This window comes from Saimiri boliviensis, chromosome 16, assembly GCF_048565385.1.
Source record: "Saimiri boliviensis isolate mSaiBol1 chromosome 16, mSaiBol1.pri, whole genome shotgun sequence".
NCBI lineage: Eukaryota > Metazoa > Chordata > Mammalia > Primates > Cebidae > Saimiri > Saimiri boliviensis.
This window is the reverse complement of record NC_133464.1, coordinates 63850801-63866400: the sequence shown is the minus strand read 5'-3', so window position 1 is coordinate 63866400 and position 15600 is coordinate 63850801. Positions and strand designations below refer to the sequence as shown.

At 34.9% G+C, this 15600-nt stretch overlaps 1 protein-coding gene across 6 annotated transcripts in view; it reads right to left on the bottom strand.

Moving 5' to 3' along the window:
* Positions 1-1160: 1160 nt before the first annotated feature.
* The window catches only part of ZC3H13 (zinc finger CCCH-type containing 13), an 84701-nt gene continuing 70261 nt past the window's right edge, over positions 1161-15600 (bottom strand). For 4 of the 6 annotated variants that reach the window (XM_003934357.3, XM_074387735.1, XM_010344910.2 and 1 more), the window contains 7 exons: positions 14821-14924; positions 13204-14427; positions 12110-12628; positions 10013-10165; positions 8570-8770; positions 3886-4049; positions 1161-2013 (listed from right to left, as the gene is read on the bottom strand). In XM_003934357.3, the coding sequence (XP_003934406.1) occupies positions 1843-2013; positions 3886-4049; positions 8570-8770; positions 10013-10165; positions 12110-12628; positions 13204-14427; positions 14821-14924 (2536 nt within the window). In that variant the 3' untranslated portion in view covers positions 1161-1842. The remainder of the gene's footprint in view (positions 2014-3885; positions 4050-8569; positions 8771-10012; positions 10166-12109; positions 12629-13203; positions 14428-14820; positions 14925-15600) is intronic. The other 2 variants (XM_039473279.2, XM_010344912.2) reach the window with 1 other exon arrangement.

Below are 15600 nucleotides of genomic sequence, written 5' to 3'. Positions count from 1 at the left end.
GCCGGGCGCGGTGGCTCAAGCCTGTAATCCCAGCACTTTGGGAGGCCGAGGCGGGTGGATCACGAGGTCAAGAGATCGAGACCATCCTGGTCAACATGGTGAAACCCCGTCTCTACTAAAAATACTGAAAATTAGCTGGGCATGGTGGCGTGTGCCTGTAATCCCAGCTACTTGGGAGGCTGAGGCAGAAGAATTGCCTGAACCCAGGAGGCGGAGGTTGCGGTGAGCCGAGATCGCGCCATTGCACTCCAGCCTGGGCAACAAGAGCGAAACTCCATCTCAAAAAAACAAAAGAAATTTTAGGACTTTAAATCTTTGTGCTACAGAGAACAGTATTATCCACTAAAATCAGGGAGTGGCTTCCTAAAGGGTATTCATTCTCTGAGGTCATTTTTTTTTTTCGTTTTTCTTTATTCAAAACACTTAGTAAAGGAAAAGGACACAAGGAAATTCTAATTAATTTTTTCTCCTGCTCTGTTTTCAAGTATACATGCTCTCAAAGTCATCTGAAAATAAGACCACTTTCTTTGGTGGGTAAGTATCTTGGATAAATTAACTGTATAACATGTTTCTTGAACAGAAACTTTACACCACTGTCATTATGTTACCTATAGAGACAAAACTGCTAACACAAGTAATGTAGGCTTACAATTACAACAAAAACCTGTGAGAGGGCATGATAAAATTCAAATTTTGATTGGCTTCTTTTATTATTATCACTACTACTGTCTGCCCACAATTTCTGTGGCCAGAGTCCATTTCAAATCCTTCTAAGAGTCCACTTCATGAGTTAAACATATACAAACAGAACAAATTACATACTGTAATTTTTAAAAGTAAATCTGTTTTACATAGTACAGCTAGAGGCAGTTTAATATAATAAAAAATTATAGCTCTAACAAATATGATAGTAGACTATTAAACCTCAGGTTACATTAGATTTGTTAACTCTTGGTTTGCTTTGAGTATTTTTTTTTCTTCAAAAGCCACATTTTAAGATGCCTTAAGTATTAACGAGCTATATTTGAAGTACATCAACTCTGTTTAAAGCAATCCAACAATAAGGACACAAGCAGTAAAATATCTGAAGCATGAAACTGTAATGTTGATCAATAATGTTTTAGAACATCAGGAATAAGATTAATGAAGAGCAAAGTAAATCTAAAACAAGGAAAGGGAAGTTACATTTATTAAAAATAAAAATAGTACACAGTCTCTGATAACAAAAAAAAGCATTTAGTCAAAAGACATCTAACATACATTGTAACAATGCATACATATTAATTTTTTTTACAAAAAAAGACCCATGAAATAATTTTTAAAAGACTTTCAAAAGGAAAAAAATATTTTGGCTCCTTTCTGCTACAGATTCACCTACAAACGCAACATGCTAGCTATACTAGCTTTCCCTTTCACATGGTTTGTACAACGCGGGATTATGCCATGTGAGCAATTACTTTGATGAACACATTGTTTTTGAATAAAACTGTTGCTTCTGTATGGATGATCCAGCATAAATCACTTGTTCAATTTCACAAAAATATTCATAGGCTGGAAGAGCAGTGACAACCGTTTTCCAAAATCTTCAGTTTTAACAAAAGGCGCATAATAAACTACTAAATCTAGATGTTTTCACATTATTTTGCATGAGTGTCAAATACTATGTAAAAATTAATGTAAAATCTTAAGTTAGCCAAAACTAGTGTCTCTAAAGATCAAAATTCTTCACTCTGTTAGCGTGGCTGATATATCTTTTCTGCCTTTGTCACTAATAATGCTTGTCAAACCAAAGAACTTTGCTGACGGAAGACAGTAACAAAAATACCATATTGAACTTCAGTCTTAAGACACACACAGTTCCTGTTGGATACTGGACTGTGAAAGTTTATTATCTTCAGTCTTTTCATGTCCCAGGGCATGGCAAGTAGTCTTCCGCTTAAATAACCGAAGACTCAATCGTAATAATTCATTATCTACCATTGGAGCATTTGTGTATGCTTGTTTTACTGTGCCCTATTAAAAGAAACAAAAACAAATTTTTAAAAAAGATGTACATTATTAGTTGACAGTAGGAAAGATGGGCAGGTTAACCTGTATCCAAAATATCAAAGTTGTAAGAGTATTTAATTTTGGATATTAAATTAGCTTCATTGGATTTCAAAGCAAAATTAGAAAATGTATTGTTTGAAAATAAACTTTTAGAGGGCACCTAGTCTAACCTCTTGCTTAAAGTAGGAATCCTCTCAACAATTTCTAACAGGTAACCAGTTTTTACTTCATCATTTCCAATTTCAAAACAAACAAAAAACACTGCACATTTTACTATTGAATGGCATTATTTCTTCCATGTGATGAAATAAAAGCTCTTCTATGGAGCTACACTGTTAATTCAATCTTACTTTTACTTGACAATCCTTCAGTTCTGCGAAGATAAGTGTCATGACTTCCTTCCTCACATTGTTTTTCCTTCTGTAAGCCAAACATTCTATATTCCTTACCAATCTTTTAATGTCCCATAAAAAGTGAGCTCAAGAATTGAATAAATCCTTTAGAAGACAGCTAATCATGTAGTATACTGAATAACTACTATCCCCCTTATACTAAAATGTATATCTATATTATTGTGACTTAAAGTTACATTAGCATTTTTTGGAAAGTTATTGTCATAGAGGATGGATCAGGGAATGTTACAAAATAAAAAACAAAGAAAAGTGCATATTGAAATGGGGCGGGGGGCGGGCAAAGGAGAATGACTGTAGTAATTCTGTCAAAAATAATCTTGAGTCAGACCTTTAAGTGAGGCAAACTTGATGATACAGTTCAGATGTGTTTAAATAGTCTCCTATTCCCTGTATCTGTTTCCATTTTAATCTTTGGAGATAAACTCATTCTCCTCTTTTGAAAAATTTAATTCCTGCCCCCACCTCCCCTGGCCCTAAATCTGAGTGTTTTTCTTTAATGAAGTTACGTTTTCTTCAGCAATGTTATATAGCCAAAGATAATTCTGTTTTCCTAATTGCCCCCCCAAGTAAAAAGCTAGTGAAGTTAACCATTTTATCATTACTCTAAACTTGCTTAAGCAAAGAATCACACCAACTCTCTTTTGTCATACAGGTTGAGTACTCCTTAACCGCAATGCTTTGGATCAGAACAGAAATGTTTCAGATTTTGAAATTTTGTTGGATTCTGGAATATCTGCATTACATTTACTTACCCAGTTGAGCATCCTTATCTGAAAATCCAAAATCTGAAATACTTCAAAGAGCATTTCCTTTGAGGGTCATGCTCAGCAAGTTTCAGATTAGGGATACTCGATCTGTACTGCCTATATCCACCCATCCACCACCCCAAATAATAAATTCCAGTTTCTTAACTTTAAAAAATCTAAAATGTTTTCATCTTGGGTTTACCAGATCTCATTAACAGATTTCTTCCAAATCTAATTTCTATTTATCTTATTTCTCAATGTCTTTATTCTTCTCAAATGCTTATAATCACTTTTATTTCCCTTTCTTCCAACTTTGTACATTCTCATAAATACTACTTCCATAAATATCCACAACACTCTAAGACATTTTTCCCTTAAGTTTCAATTTAAATACATTTTTGTAATATGTTTGCTTGTTGAAAGAAGCTTTTCACAAATAAAAAACATTTAACAGAAATAGAATATTTTAAACTTTCATTATTAACACCAATATTCATTAATAGTATTGAAGTAAAATAAAGCGTATTATAAATTTTAATGGCATTCTTCCTTTTACATGTGTAAAAGATTAGGAAACCAAACTGATAAAAACATGCAATCTCAATTTAAAGCAATCAAATGAACAATAGGCCATCCACACTATTCACTTTGTATTTTTTCCGAGGAAATAACAGTACCTTCTCATTTTTAACAAGCTGCTTTCGAATTGCAGAATCCCGTCTGAAGCATAATGCCTTACAACATGGCCCAAGATTACTAAGAAGACTTGCTCTTTCTTCTTTTCGTAGTAATGCAGCCATATTGAGAGCCCCCAATTCATGTTCAAAAAGATTGTCTCCATCTTTCAACAAAAATAAACATGCATTAAGTTTTACTAAGATAGAAAAGGATTATCAACTACTTAACTGAATATTCTACAAATTCTATACTTTATCGAAGTTAGCACATTGGTAGAAATTATTTCATATTAAAGGCAATACATTCTCTGTGAAGAACCTTCAACATCTAGTTATGTTGGTAGTCTCAAACAAGAATAAATATTCTGATAACCACTTTAAATTTATTTAAAATATAAGAAAAGCAGATTGCAGATCTGGAGGTAGAGCCCAGGGAATGTCTGTTTTAATTAAATTAATTAATTAATTAATTAATTGAGACAAAGCATCTCTCTGTTGCCCAGGCTGGAGTGCAGTGGCACGATCTCGGCTCACTGCAACCTCCGCCTCCCTGGTTCAAGTGATTCTCCTGCCTTAGCCTCCAGAGTAGTTGGGATTACAGGTGTGTGCCACTATGCCTGGCCTCAAACTCCTGATCTCAACTGATCTGCCTGCCTCGGCCTCCCAAAGTGCTAGGATTATAGGCATGAGACACTGCCCCCTACCCCAGGGAATTTTTTAAAGAACATTTTTAAAGGATGTTTTAAAGAAATGTTCAAGTTAAGAATCACTGAAGTCTAATTCAATATACTGCTTACTACCAACTACTACTTAGAGTTCTAGATGTCAAGACTTTATTATAGGAAGACTCAAATGTTTTAACAATATTCAAGTCTGTGACGTCTAAAAAATTAGTTAAAAAAGTGATTAAGTGTTAGTCAGACAACCTGCAAACTGTGTCCTAGATTTGGTCACCATAAAAACGTTGGACAATGTATTAAATTAAAATCATTTAGGTTTAAGTCACAACATGCAAGGTAGGGGAGAAAATACTGAATATAGAAAAAACCCCCAGAAGAACTAAGGAAAGATATGATAAAATATAAAGAAGTTGTGTTAAAAATAGACACAAAGTCAAAATAACAGAACAGGACCAGTCAGTAATCCAAATAAATAACAGTCAGCCAAGTGTACGAAAGACAGCAGGTCTATTCATACAACATGATCAAGCAGATTACTTTTAGAACCCACAAAGAAAAGCAGTAAACGCCTGGGTAAAAATAAAAGACATATTTTACTGAGAACAAAATAGAGCTCCATTACAGAGTTAATTTCAATTTTCTGGGTTGCAAGTGTAATTATCGAAATTAGATAATTAACAAGAAACCAGTCTTATGTAACACATCTAGTCAATAGGTAAGTAATGAAAGAAAGGTGTAAATATACAGAAAAGCTCAAAACTAGTTCTCAAACAGTGTAGTCTATCAGAATCAGCAGAGGAGCTTTTTAAAAAACATTCCCTGGGCTCTACCACCAGCTTTACAAAACCAGAATCGCCATAGTTGGATTAGAATAACTTAAGGGAAAAAAATGGCAGTTTTCAGATGATTCAGATATACCCATGTTTGTACCAACCAATGATATAGTCATATATGCACATGCAAAACAAAAACAAAAACATAAACTGCCATTCCACCACAGATATAAAAGAAATGCATCGAGCCTATGCCCTTTCTTGAAAATTGTTCATTAGCACAAATTCCTGTTTATTGGCATCCTTATTTTTGGCTTTCAAAACAATAAATTACAAAACACATACGTGCAAATCTCCTCAGGGAGTATATAACATGTCTAAATTTCCATTATCTTCATAGTTTTGGACTGAGCAGCACAAAATTACTCAAGAAATTAACTAAATACATTCTTGAGAAGTAAAATAAAGGAACCAAAATAACTGGAAAAGTTTAGCTCAAAAGAACTTAACCAACAGAGAGTAGAAGGATAGTTAGTAGAGTCTGGGAAGGATAGCGGGGGTCGGGAGTTGGGGGGACAGTTAATGGGTCCAGAAAAAAAACAAAAACAAAAACAAATAACACTTAGTATTTGATAATACAAGAGGGTGACTATACTATCCTGCTGTAGAAACTGTTATTGTCAATAACAATTGTGCATTTAAAAATAACTAAAAGAGTAACTTGATTATAACACAAAGGATAAATGCTTGAGGGGATGGATACTCCATTTTCCATGACATGATTATTAACACATTGCATGCCTGTATCAAAGTATCTCATGTACCACAAAAATATATATACCTACTACGTACCCACAAAAATCAAAAACTTAAAAAAAGAACCATAGTGCAATTAGAAAACTTAGACAAAAGCAATTTCAATTTTAGTACACTTAAAGTTTTCTGTTTTACGCTTTAGTTGTTTCTTTTAAAAATTATATATGAAGTGTGATTATGTTTTCTTTTGTGTTGGTACACTTGAATAGACCAAATGGAATAGAAAAATCAGTATTCATATTTCATAACTATTTACTGAGTATCTACTATGTATGTTGAGCACTTTCCTGGGCAATAGCAGAAAATATAGATACATAATTAGACCCTGAATATGGCAATAAAAAGATAAAGTCCTTATTCAAGATGATACAACAGTTCTCTATATACAACCACCATAGCAGCAAACAACAGAAAAGGTCTGATTGTTAAGCAAACATCATCCCACACTTTACAGTGTTTATTTTCATTGTTTAAGTAATCATTAAGGGCCAAACTGTATTATAGGCATAGCAAACAAAATCAAACTAGATTTAACTTGAAATGGCACTTAGCAAAAGTCACAGAAACAAATAGCTTTAGAAGTAGGTAAGATTTTAGGGGTTTCATTCCATTACTTTACAAATAAAATTGAGGCCCACAGGAGTGATTTGCTTAAGGCCACAAAACCAACTAAACAAGAGAGAAAGAGTAGGGAAAGAACAAAGTCAAGAATTTTGATATTTGAACTTCTTAGTTGATAGTTTTTTGTTTTTTTTTTGAGACAGGGTCTTGCTCTGCCACCTAGGTTGGAGTGTGTTGGCACAATCACGGCTCACTGCAGTCTCAATTTCCCAGTCATTTTTCAGGTAAATACACTTTCACAATTATAATTTATATGTATTTTGTTCATGCATATTCTAGGTTTATTGGGCCATATTAAAATTAAAAAATTTACTGCTTATGCTAATAGGTGAAAGGAAGGACATAAATTCATAAAGCTCATAAAACAATTTTTCCAATTTTATATTAGTAAAAAATTTAATAATACCTCAACTTTTATGCCCAGGGACACAACATAAAATTGTTAATTAATGTTGTTGCTTTCACCTTTTACCTCTTTTTCCTTCTTTTTACCATCTACTCGTTCCTCCCCACTAATAAAGTATTAGTAAGTTGCAAAATAAACTAAGGAAGGTACTAGATGAGAAAGAAATAGCAAAAACCAAAACCAAAACCAAACAACTCCCACCACCAGAATCCATAAACTAGATAATCTGGAATAACTGAAAATTGTTGCAGTAAGGTCAAAAATCAATGTGATAAGATATTTTTCAAAGCAGTAGCAGTTAATAGTTATTGGGTATTACTACATGGCACGAACTGTTCTAAGTGTTTTGCCTGTGGTCATTTGCTCCTAATGACCATAGAAGTTGGTGGTGAGTATTCCTGACTTAAAGATGGTGACGTGAACACAGAGATTAAGTAATAGCTAGTAAGTGCTGTGCCTATTGAAATTCAGATAATCTGGTCTTACAGGCCAAGCTCTTAACCACTTTGTTGAAGATTCAACCTATACACCTGCATTTGGGTAGATGTCTAGGGGGAAGGGTTGCCAAGATACCCAATTTCTTTAGACATGAAAAATATGTAGTCCATTTTTCCTGGCTCTGCTTCATTTAGCCAAGGGTAAACCACTGAGCACTCTTATATTTGAACTTCTTGGTTAATAATTTTTTTTTAAGACAAGGTCTTGCTTTGTCACCTAGGTTGGAGTACGGTGGCACAATTATGCCTCACTGCAGCCTTAATTTCCTGGGCTTGAGCAATCCTGCTGCCTCAAACTCCCTGAGTAGCTGCAACTACATGCAAAACCATGCCTGGTCTGTTAATAAGTAATTTTAATACAAAAAGTTCATTGCACTCTTTCCTCTTTTTCCAACTTTTCTGTGGATAACTTTTCTTCTCGAAATGATTTTTTTTTCGAGAGATGGAATCTTGCTCTGTGGCCCAGGCTAGAGAGCAGTAGCATGATCTCAGCTCACTGCAACCTCTCTTCACCTCCTGGGTTCAAGTGATTCTCCTGCCCCAGCCTCCCGAGTAGCTAGGACTACAGGTGCACACTGTCATGCCTGGCTAATTTCTTTTGTATTTTAGCTGAGGCAGAGTTTCACCATGTTGCCCAGGCTGGTCTCAAACTCCTGAGCTCAGGCAATCTGCCTGTCTTGGCTTCCCAAAGTGTTAGGATTACAGGCATGAGCCACCACACCCAGCCACTCAAAATAAATTTTAAAGAGAAACTCTGATGACTATAAATGATTCCTCAAAAAATACTTTCAATACAGTGTTAAGTGCTACATAAGAACAGATCAGAATCCTCTTCGGATGGCATCTTAAATGTTTAACAGACATTATATAGTTAAAGTAAAATGAAACTACCTTTGGGTTTTTCTAGAAGTCTCTGACATGTTTCTTTGACTTTGGCAAAGAGTTCAGAACCTGCTAACTTTTTAGAAATTCCAACTCTTAGCATAACAGCTCCAGGTGTGAATTTTAAGAGTGCAGCCCCAGGCTCTCGTGGTTCTTTTGGATGCTTTGGCATAAGACCAGACCAGTCCACGTCTATCACATCCAAGGGATCTGTAAAAAGTTAAAAGGCAAGATTTTTTTTACACCAAGAAATAGCAGTCTTGTTATCTAGACAGAAATTTATATAAATCAAGCAAAACACAGAAAACATTACATGAAAAGTGTTTTAAAACAAAAATGTCCTATTCTTAAAATAAAAGCAAAGCCTTCCTATATAACATTCAGAATCTAAGAACTCCGACAAATAAAAAAAACCTTCCCACCAAAATAAAACAGATAATCCATCCCATCCATACAAATAACTCATTTTAATTCTATGGGAGATTCCCAATGAAAAAACTCTATTGATTTCACTCAGATTAGGTGTAATCTTTTGATAATTGGCACCAGAATCCTTTTAAGGGTTAAATCTAGGGGTACATGTGTTTGCAGTGTGTGCACACATACATTTTAATTTTTAAAAGCAACTATTTTTTCTTTAAGAGTCACAGAGTGACTATTACTAACATTGAGAGCAAATAATCCATCCACTGAGAAGGAAGAGTTGGAGAAATAATGTTCTACTTAGAAATACCTACTATCAGAAAATAACAAAGATAACAATTATACATACCTTCTACATCAGTAGAAAAAAGTGTAAAATGTAAGAGCAAATAAAAATAAAAATTTAATATTTTATGTAATCAAAGAAAACATCCTCACTGTGATTAAAAAAAAAATGTTAGTAACAATCAGACACTAATTGGAATGATTCAAGAGGAATGTTAAGGGGTGTTGCTTCATGGTATAATCACTAGTGATTTCTGACAATGTGCAAAGTACTGTAAGTCAAAATAATTACCAAATTTAGAAAATTGATAGAAAGAGGTATATAGTGTTCCAATATAATGTCAACTACTGTAAATTTTTGACAGGTTGTTTAAAAAGTTGGCTTGTGTTGCCACAGTTGTGAAGCTCTGTACTATGTATCTACCATGTAGAAAGAACACTGCTATACAATCTACTTGGAATCAGTAAATTCGAAGTCATATGATTCTTAAAACTGCGGATAAATAAATCTTACAATTTTGCTATTTTAAATGAGACCCTTTCTAATTCATAGGCAATGCTTACTTAAAAATGAGCAGGCATATAGGCTATAATTTTCATTTTATTGACCTTTCAACATTAACTAAAATAAAAAGGGAAAAATTCTAAGTGACTTAGGTCAATTTTTACAGTGTGGAAGGTAAGAATACTTTAATACCATATACCAGATAATCTTCATGTTTAACCACCTCTGCAAATAGTTACCTGGCATCTTCTCCTCATCCTGTTGGTCCTCCCTCTTTTCTGCATCACCTGCCAGAATTTCATCCAGTTCATCATCACTGATTGGCTCGTATCCTTCTCCAGCACCAGAGCCTAACGAATGTGCATCATCTAACTTGGACTCGTCATCTCCTGCTAAATAGACAAATTAATTTCAGACCGAAGACAGCATAAAAGGGACGTTAATGACTAAGTCAAACCAAAAGGTAGAGGCTACACACATTATAACGATGTGAAAAACATCTTTTTCATCAGAAAACTACATCTTTTAATTATTCAAATACTTGATACTATCAAAAGAAAACAAAAATAAAATTTAATTAGTTAAATTAAACTTTAACAGCACGAATACAATCTGGAAAGCAATGATCAGAGGAGGGTATAAGATCTCAATTAAAATATGACAAATAAAAGTTACTACTAACATACTAATGTCGACTGTGTGTTAATTTTCGATAATTTAAAACTTTTAAAACTCAAATCTACTATAAAAGGTTGTAATAATTTATCTAAATAAAGTAATTTAAAAACTTGCAAACTTATTTAAAAAATTTATTTGAAGCTTAAATCTTAGTTCATATTATTTAGCTCATTATATAAACTTTACAGCAGTGAGGTAAAAATACAAAAAGTGCCATTAATTCTCTCTCTACATCTCAATTCCCCCTCCCTATCTCAATCACCTTCTTTCAGAGGAGAAACTTTGTCTTCTGGTGAGTTAGTTGTGAACTTAATTCTAAAATTACAGAATATACTTAACGTTTATAATCACTAGCTAACCATACAGGTCACTGAATCTACAACACTAGGTTTCAAAATTTAACAGTATGCTTTATGAGTATGAATCTGCAGCAAATATAAGAAGTTATAAGATGTTTCTAGTCATTCTAGTGATTTTCCATGTTATTAAATTCTGTAATAATCTCCCCATATCCTCACTAATTCACTTCTAAGGTAACCAATTTTAGTAACTTTGCCACATAAACATACATCTAAACATAAATGCACATAATAGGATTTTTCATTTTTCAAGGTGATCCAACTCATTTTCCTAAAGTGAATAAAAACTTTGTATCACATAGCAAGAGATTCACTTATAAATTTCTATGCTATATTATCTGTGATCCTAACTACCAAATGATATATTTCAGAGATGAGGGACATTGACTCCAATCACAAGAGAGCTATTATAATGATTAATTCAATTATATTCAATTATATCCCAAGGTTGTACCTCCATCAGAACCATACTTCATGATTTGATTCTATTTATACTCAAAATTGAGATGAAAATGTAATGTGAAGAGATGAATTTGAAACAGTTAAGTGCCTTGAGCAGAGAAGGCTTCATCAAGAAAATAACGTATAAATTGGGACTTGAAGTTTGAAGAAGAGACAAAAGAAGAAGGTCTACGAGGCAATGGCATGAGCGGGTACAAAGAAGGGCAGAGAATGGAAAGGTGTGAGCCAACTTGTCCAGTAAATAGGGTCTGAAGGGTAAAGAGCAGAAGCATGGAGAGTGAGGTTTCACATAGCTGAGGCTGGCTTTGAGTGGGCCAAAAGATTGATGTGGACTCAGCATTCCTATTCTAGGACTGGAGAGTAGCAGTGGGATTATACAGTCAATCTGACATTAAATACAGTTTCAGGTAGTACTATTGTTTCATATATTTGTTCTCAACTGCTCTAAAAAAAACAGAGATTCACGAATAATTATTTGAAATTCCTCTCTGAACTAAGAAGTCATTTCAATTTTTGTGATCTTATTTTTTTAACATCTAAGAAAAGGATGCGAAGGTTATTCTTCAACATCTATACGAATTGCAGCTAAACAATCTTTTATTTCATTTAGGTTTATGTGAACCAAATCTACCTTACTGGTACTACTGATGGGACCACATTAGAAATACATATATATATATATATCATACAGGCCTTTTCCTTATGAAATCTACTTCCTCTATAAGAGAATGGAGCATGGAATCAATTTGCCTATGACCTTTCAAAAGAAAATTGTTGTTTCTCAAGAAATCTGAAAAGAAATAAAGCAGTATCACAGACAAAAAAGGTACCACTCACCTTCCAGGCTCTCAGTTCTCTCGGATTTATTTATATCTTCAAATGCCTGCACAGATCCCAGATCTTTATCCATTCTCTCTTTATCCAAGGCTACAGAGTCTCGGGAAGTGCCTTCTAGATCCCTTTCATGTTCACCTTCCAGTTTTGCTTCACAGCGTTTCACAGACTCTATCTGAGAACTCTCAAAAGTTCTGTCTCTGTCTCTGTCCCTGTCTCTTTCAACAGAATCAGAAATCAGTCTCTCTCTCTCCCTGTCCAAGTCTCTCCTTTTGTCTCGTTCTCTCTCTCGTTCTCGTTCTCGCAATCTATCTCGATCCCTGTTGCGTGGCCAATCTTTATCGGCATCCCATTCTCTCTGCCTCGTATCTCTCCTCTCTCTCTCCCGCTCTCTATCATGCTCATATCGATCTCGTTCTTGAAGCCTGTCTCTGCTATCGAATGACCCAGATCTTGAATGGACCTGTCGATCTGACTCTGGAGAACTTCTTCTTGAACTATGACTTCTTGAATCCTGGCGATCTAAAATAAATATACCACATACAAAGAGCTATTAGCACACAATAAAACAGAAACAAAATGCTTCATTTTAGGGTCCTTTAAAACATAATTTACCCTTTTCCATAGTCTATGTAATTTTCTATATTCCATATTGGCTCTATATACTCTATATATTTCTATATTCTACATATATAGTATATACATATATATATATTTATCTACATTGTTTGAGCTTTCTTACTCCCCTATCTTATTTCCTGTGGTCAAAAGAGGCAGCATTGACTGCATGAATAGCAGGAAGATTAAAATCATAGGCATCAATAAGGGACTTGAACATATAAACCCTTCCCCCAAGACATACTACTAAAATCCTGATATCAAAGTGATTAACACTATTGTATGTATTTCTATTATACGGTTGGTTTAAAGTGGTAACAGGTAACATTTTGATGGGGCAGCTAAGCTTTTCGTTTAAAAGTTCCATAAAATTTAAGGCAGCATGTAAAGTAACCAATTTAGCATTACTTTAGAATTAAAGTATGTAAAAATATACCAACATAGGAAACAATGACTAGATCCTAATTCAATTTTATTACCTGAAGAAGTACTTCGACTGGGTTCTCCACGCTTTAACTGATCAATCCTAGATTTTCTCTCTCCTGTGATTTCCAGGCTTTTGGTTTTTTCTCTATCTCTTGAGCCACTGTGCAGTACTCTCTTTCGACCACTTTGATCATCTCCACTTCGATGGGCAGAATCATTGGACGGGGAGCGCAGACGACCAGACGTAGACGTATGACTACGATTACTCCGATTGCTCCCGAGGCTGCTGCTCCGCTTTTGATCCATAGGCTTGCGATGTGATGCATCTTCTATAGTCACGTGGGGTGCCTCTACTTTTTCCACTCGTGTTCTGTGGCATTTTCTGTGTGAGTCTTCATTGGCGAAAGTATTATTGGTGGTATTGGTGGGGGTGGCAGAGGTGGAAATAGTGATGGCAGATGTACTGAAAGAGGTGGCGGCAGCGGCAGTAGTGGCAAGAGCTGCAGGCGCAGTTGCGGTAGTGGCAGTAGCCACAGGTGGTGGAGGAGGAAGAAGAGAAGATAGAGGAGAAGGGGTACTACCAGGAGTAGCTGCGGTGGCAGCATGCTCTTCTGTCACCTCTGTACGGTCAGGCACATCCTCATCAGACCAGTCACTGAATGCTGTATCTTCTTTTTTCTGAGGGTCCTCTAGAATACCATTCTTACCATTGCAAATTTCAACCAATTCCTCTTTAGTTGTTATAGGGGGAGTCCGTGGGCCTCTTTTCTTCTTACTTTGCTGGGCTGCTTCTTCATCAGAAATATCAGAATCACCTTTGGATTTTTTGCGTTTTTTTTCAATGCTTTTCTTTTTCTGTCCTTTTTTTGGTGAAAATACTTGACCATCTTCAGATGTTGTCTCTATGTTACCCCTCTCTATTCCAATATCATCCTCTTTCTTTTTCTTAATTGGTTTCTTTTGAATTTTTGCTTTCTTCTTGTTTTCCTCATGAGTTCGATCAGATGTCTCTCGATCTTCGGACTGGTGATGTCCTATAATGTCCTGTGCACGCATTCTTGAGTTTTCCAGGATTTCTGCCTGTTCTCTCTGTTTATCTATGGAAGAAACTTTTTCCTTGACTTCCTGTTCTTCATAGCGCCTTGAACTCTCTTTCCTTTCTGGTTTACGATCCTCCTCTTTCCATCTACCCTGTCTGTCTTCTGTAAGGTGCGAGGGACTAAGAGAACGAGATTCTTGAGGCCGTACAACTTGACTCAAGAGCCTATGTTTTTCATCTGTATAAAAGATAAAGGTAATCACATTCTCACCAGGTTAATAAACACTGCATGGCACATATAAATAATAAGCCAGTCTCTCCTCACGCCTGTAATCCCAGTACTTTGGGAGGCCGAGGTGGGTGGATCATGAGGTCAAGAGATTGAGATCATTTTAAAACTTTTAAAATGACAATAATTTTGGTAAAAATAAAAACATGGCTTTACTATAAATAATATAAAATTACAGTACTCTAACACATACTTCAGTCACAAAAGGAGACATTCAGAGGAGGCAAAGCAAGACAACTCTTTAAATATCTTAATTCATCAGTCCCTACTAAGTATGAAAGGATGGTTTCATGGTTATAAATGAATATGAATATAGAGAAACAGAAAACAAAATCTGCTTACTTTTATCATCTCCACTGTTGTAGGCATCACTGTCCGGAGAATGTTCACGCCGGCGCTTTGGGGACTGTCTAGGGCTGGGACTCCCTTCATTTCTATAGCGCTTCCTAAATGGGCAAGCAAACACAACTTATAAAATTCTAGAGGGCAAAAAGAGATTTCTTTATTTTTACTAGTATCTCTTTACTATAACTGGAACATATAATTGTAGAAAAGCAATATTGTCAGAGGTGTAGCATACAAAGGCTACTCAATGTCTTTAATAAAAATTCTTTACTTCATTTGCTAAGAATTATGAACTTACACAACATCATCTCTTCTTTCTTCATTATAGATGTAGAATCACTCAAGTGAAAACTGCCAGATTTAAATACTGTAAGGTGGTAACATGTAGCACAGAAATCAATATATTAATGTACCCTCTAATACAAACATTCAGCAATTTTGCATTCTTATGATATAAAAATGCCTTATGCTGCAGAGCTGAATGAGAAAACCGAATATTGGCTTTGAGGTAAAAAAGGCATGAGTTCAACTTATAACTACAATAGTTATCATGTAGCCTTAAGTAAGTTCCTTGAAGTTGCTGAACCTTAGTTTCTCATCTGAAAATGGGTGGGAAACAGGAGTCCATCTCATAAAACTGTAGTGAGGAACAAATTAGTTATGTCATAAACCCAGTGCCAGATATGTTGTGGATATATTGTAAAATCAGTTCCTTTCCTCTTCTTAGAAATCACTTACTTATTAACAAATTAATAAAATAATTCATCCTGATTATAT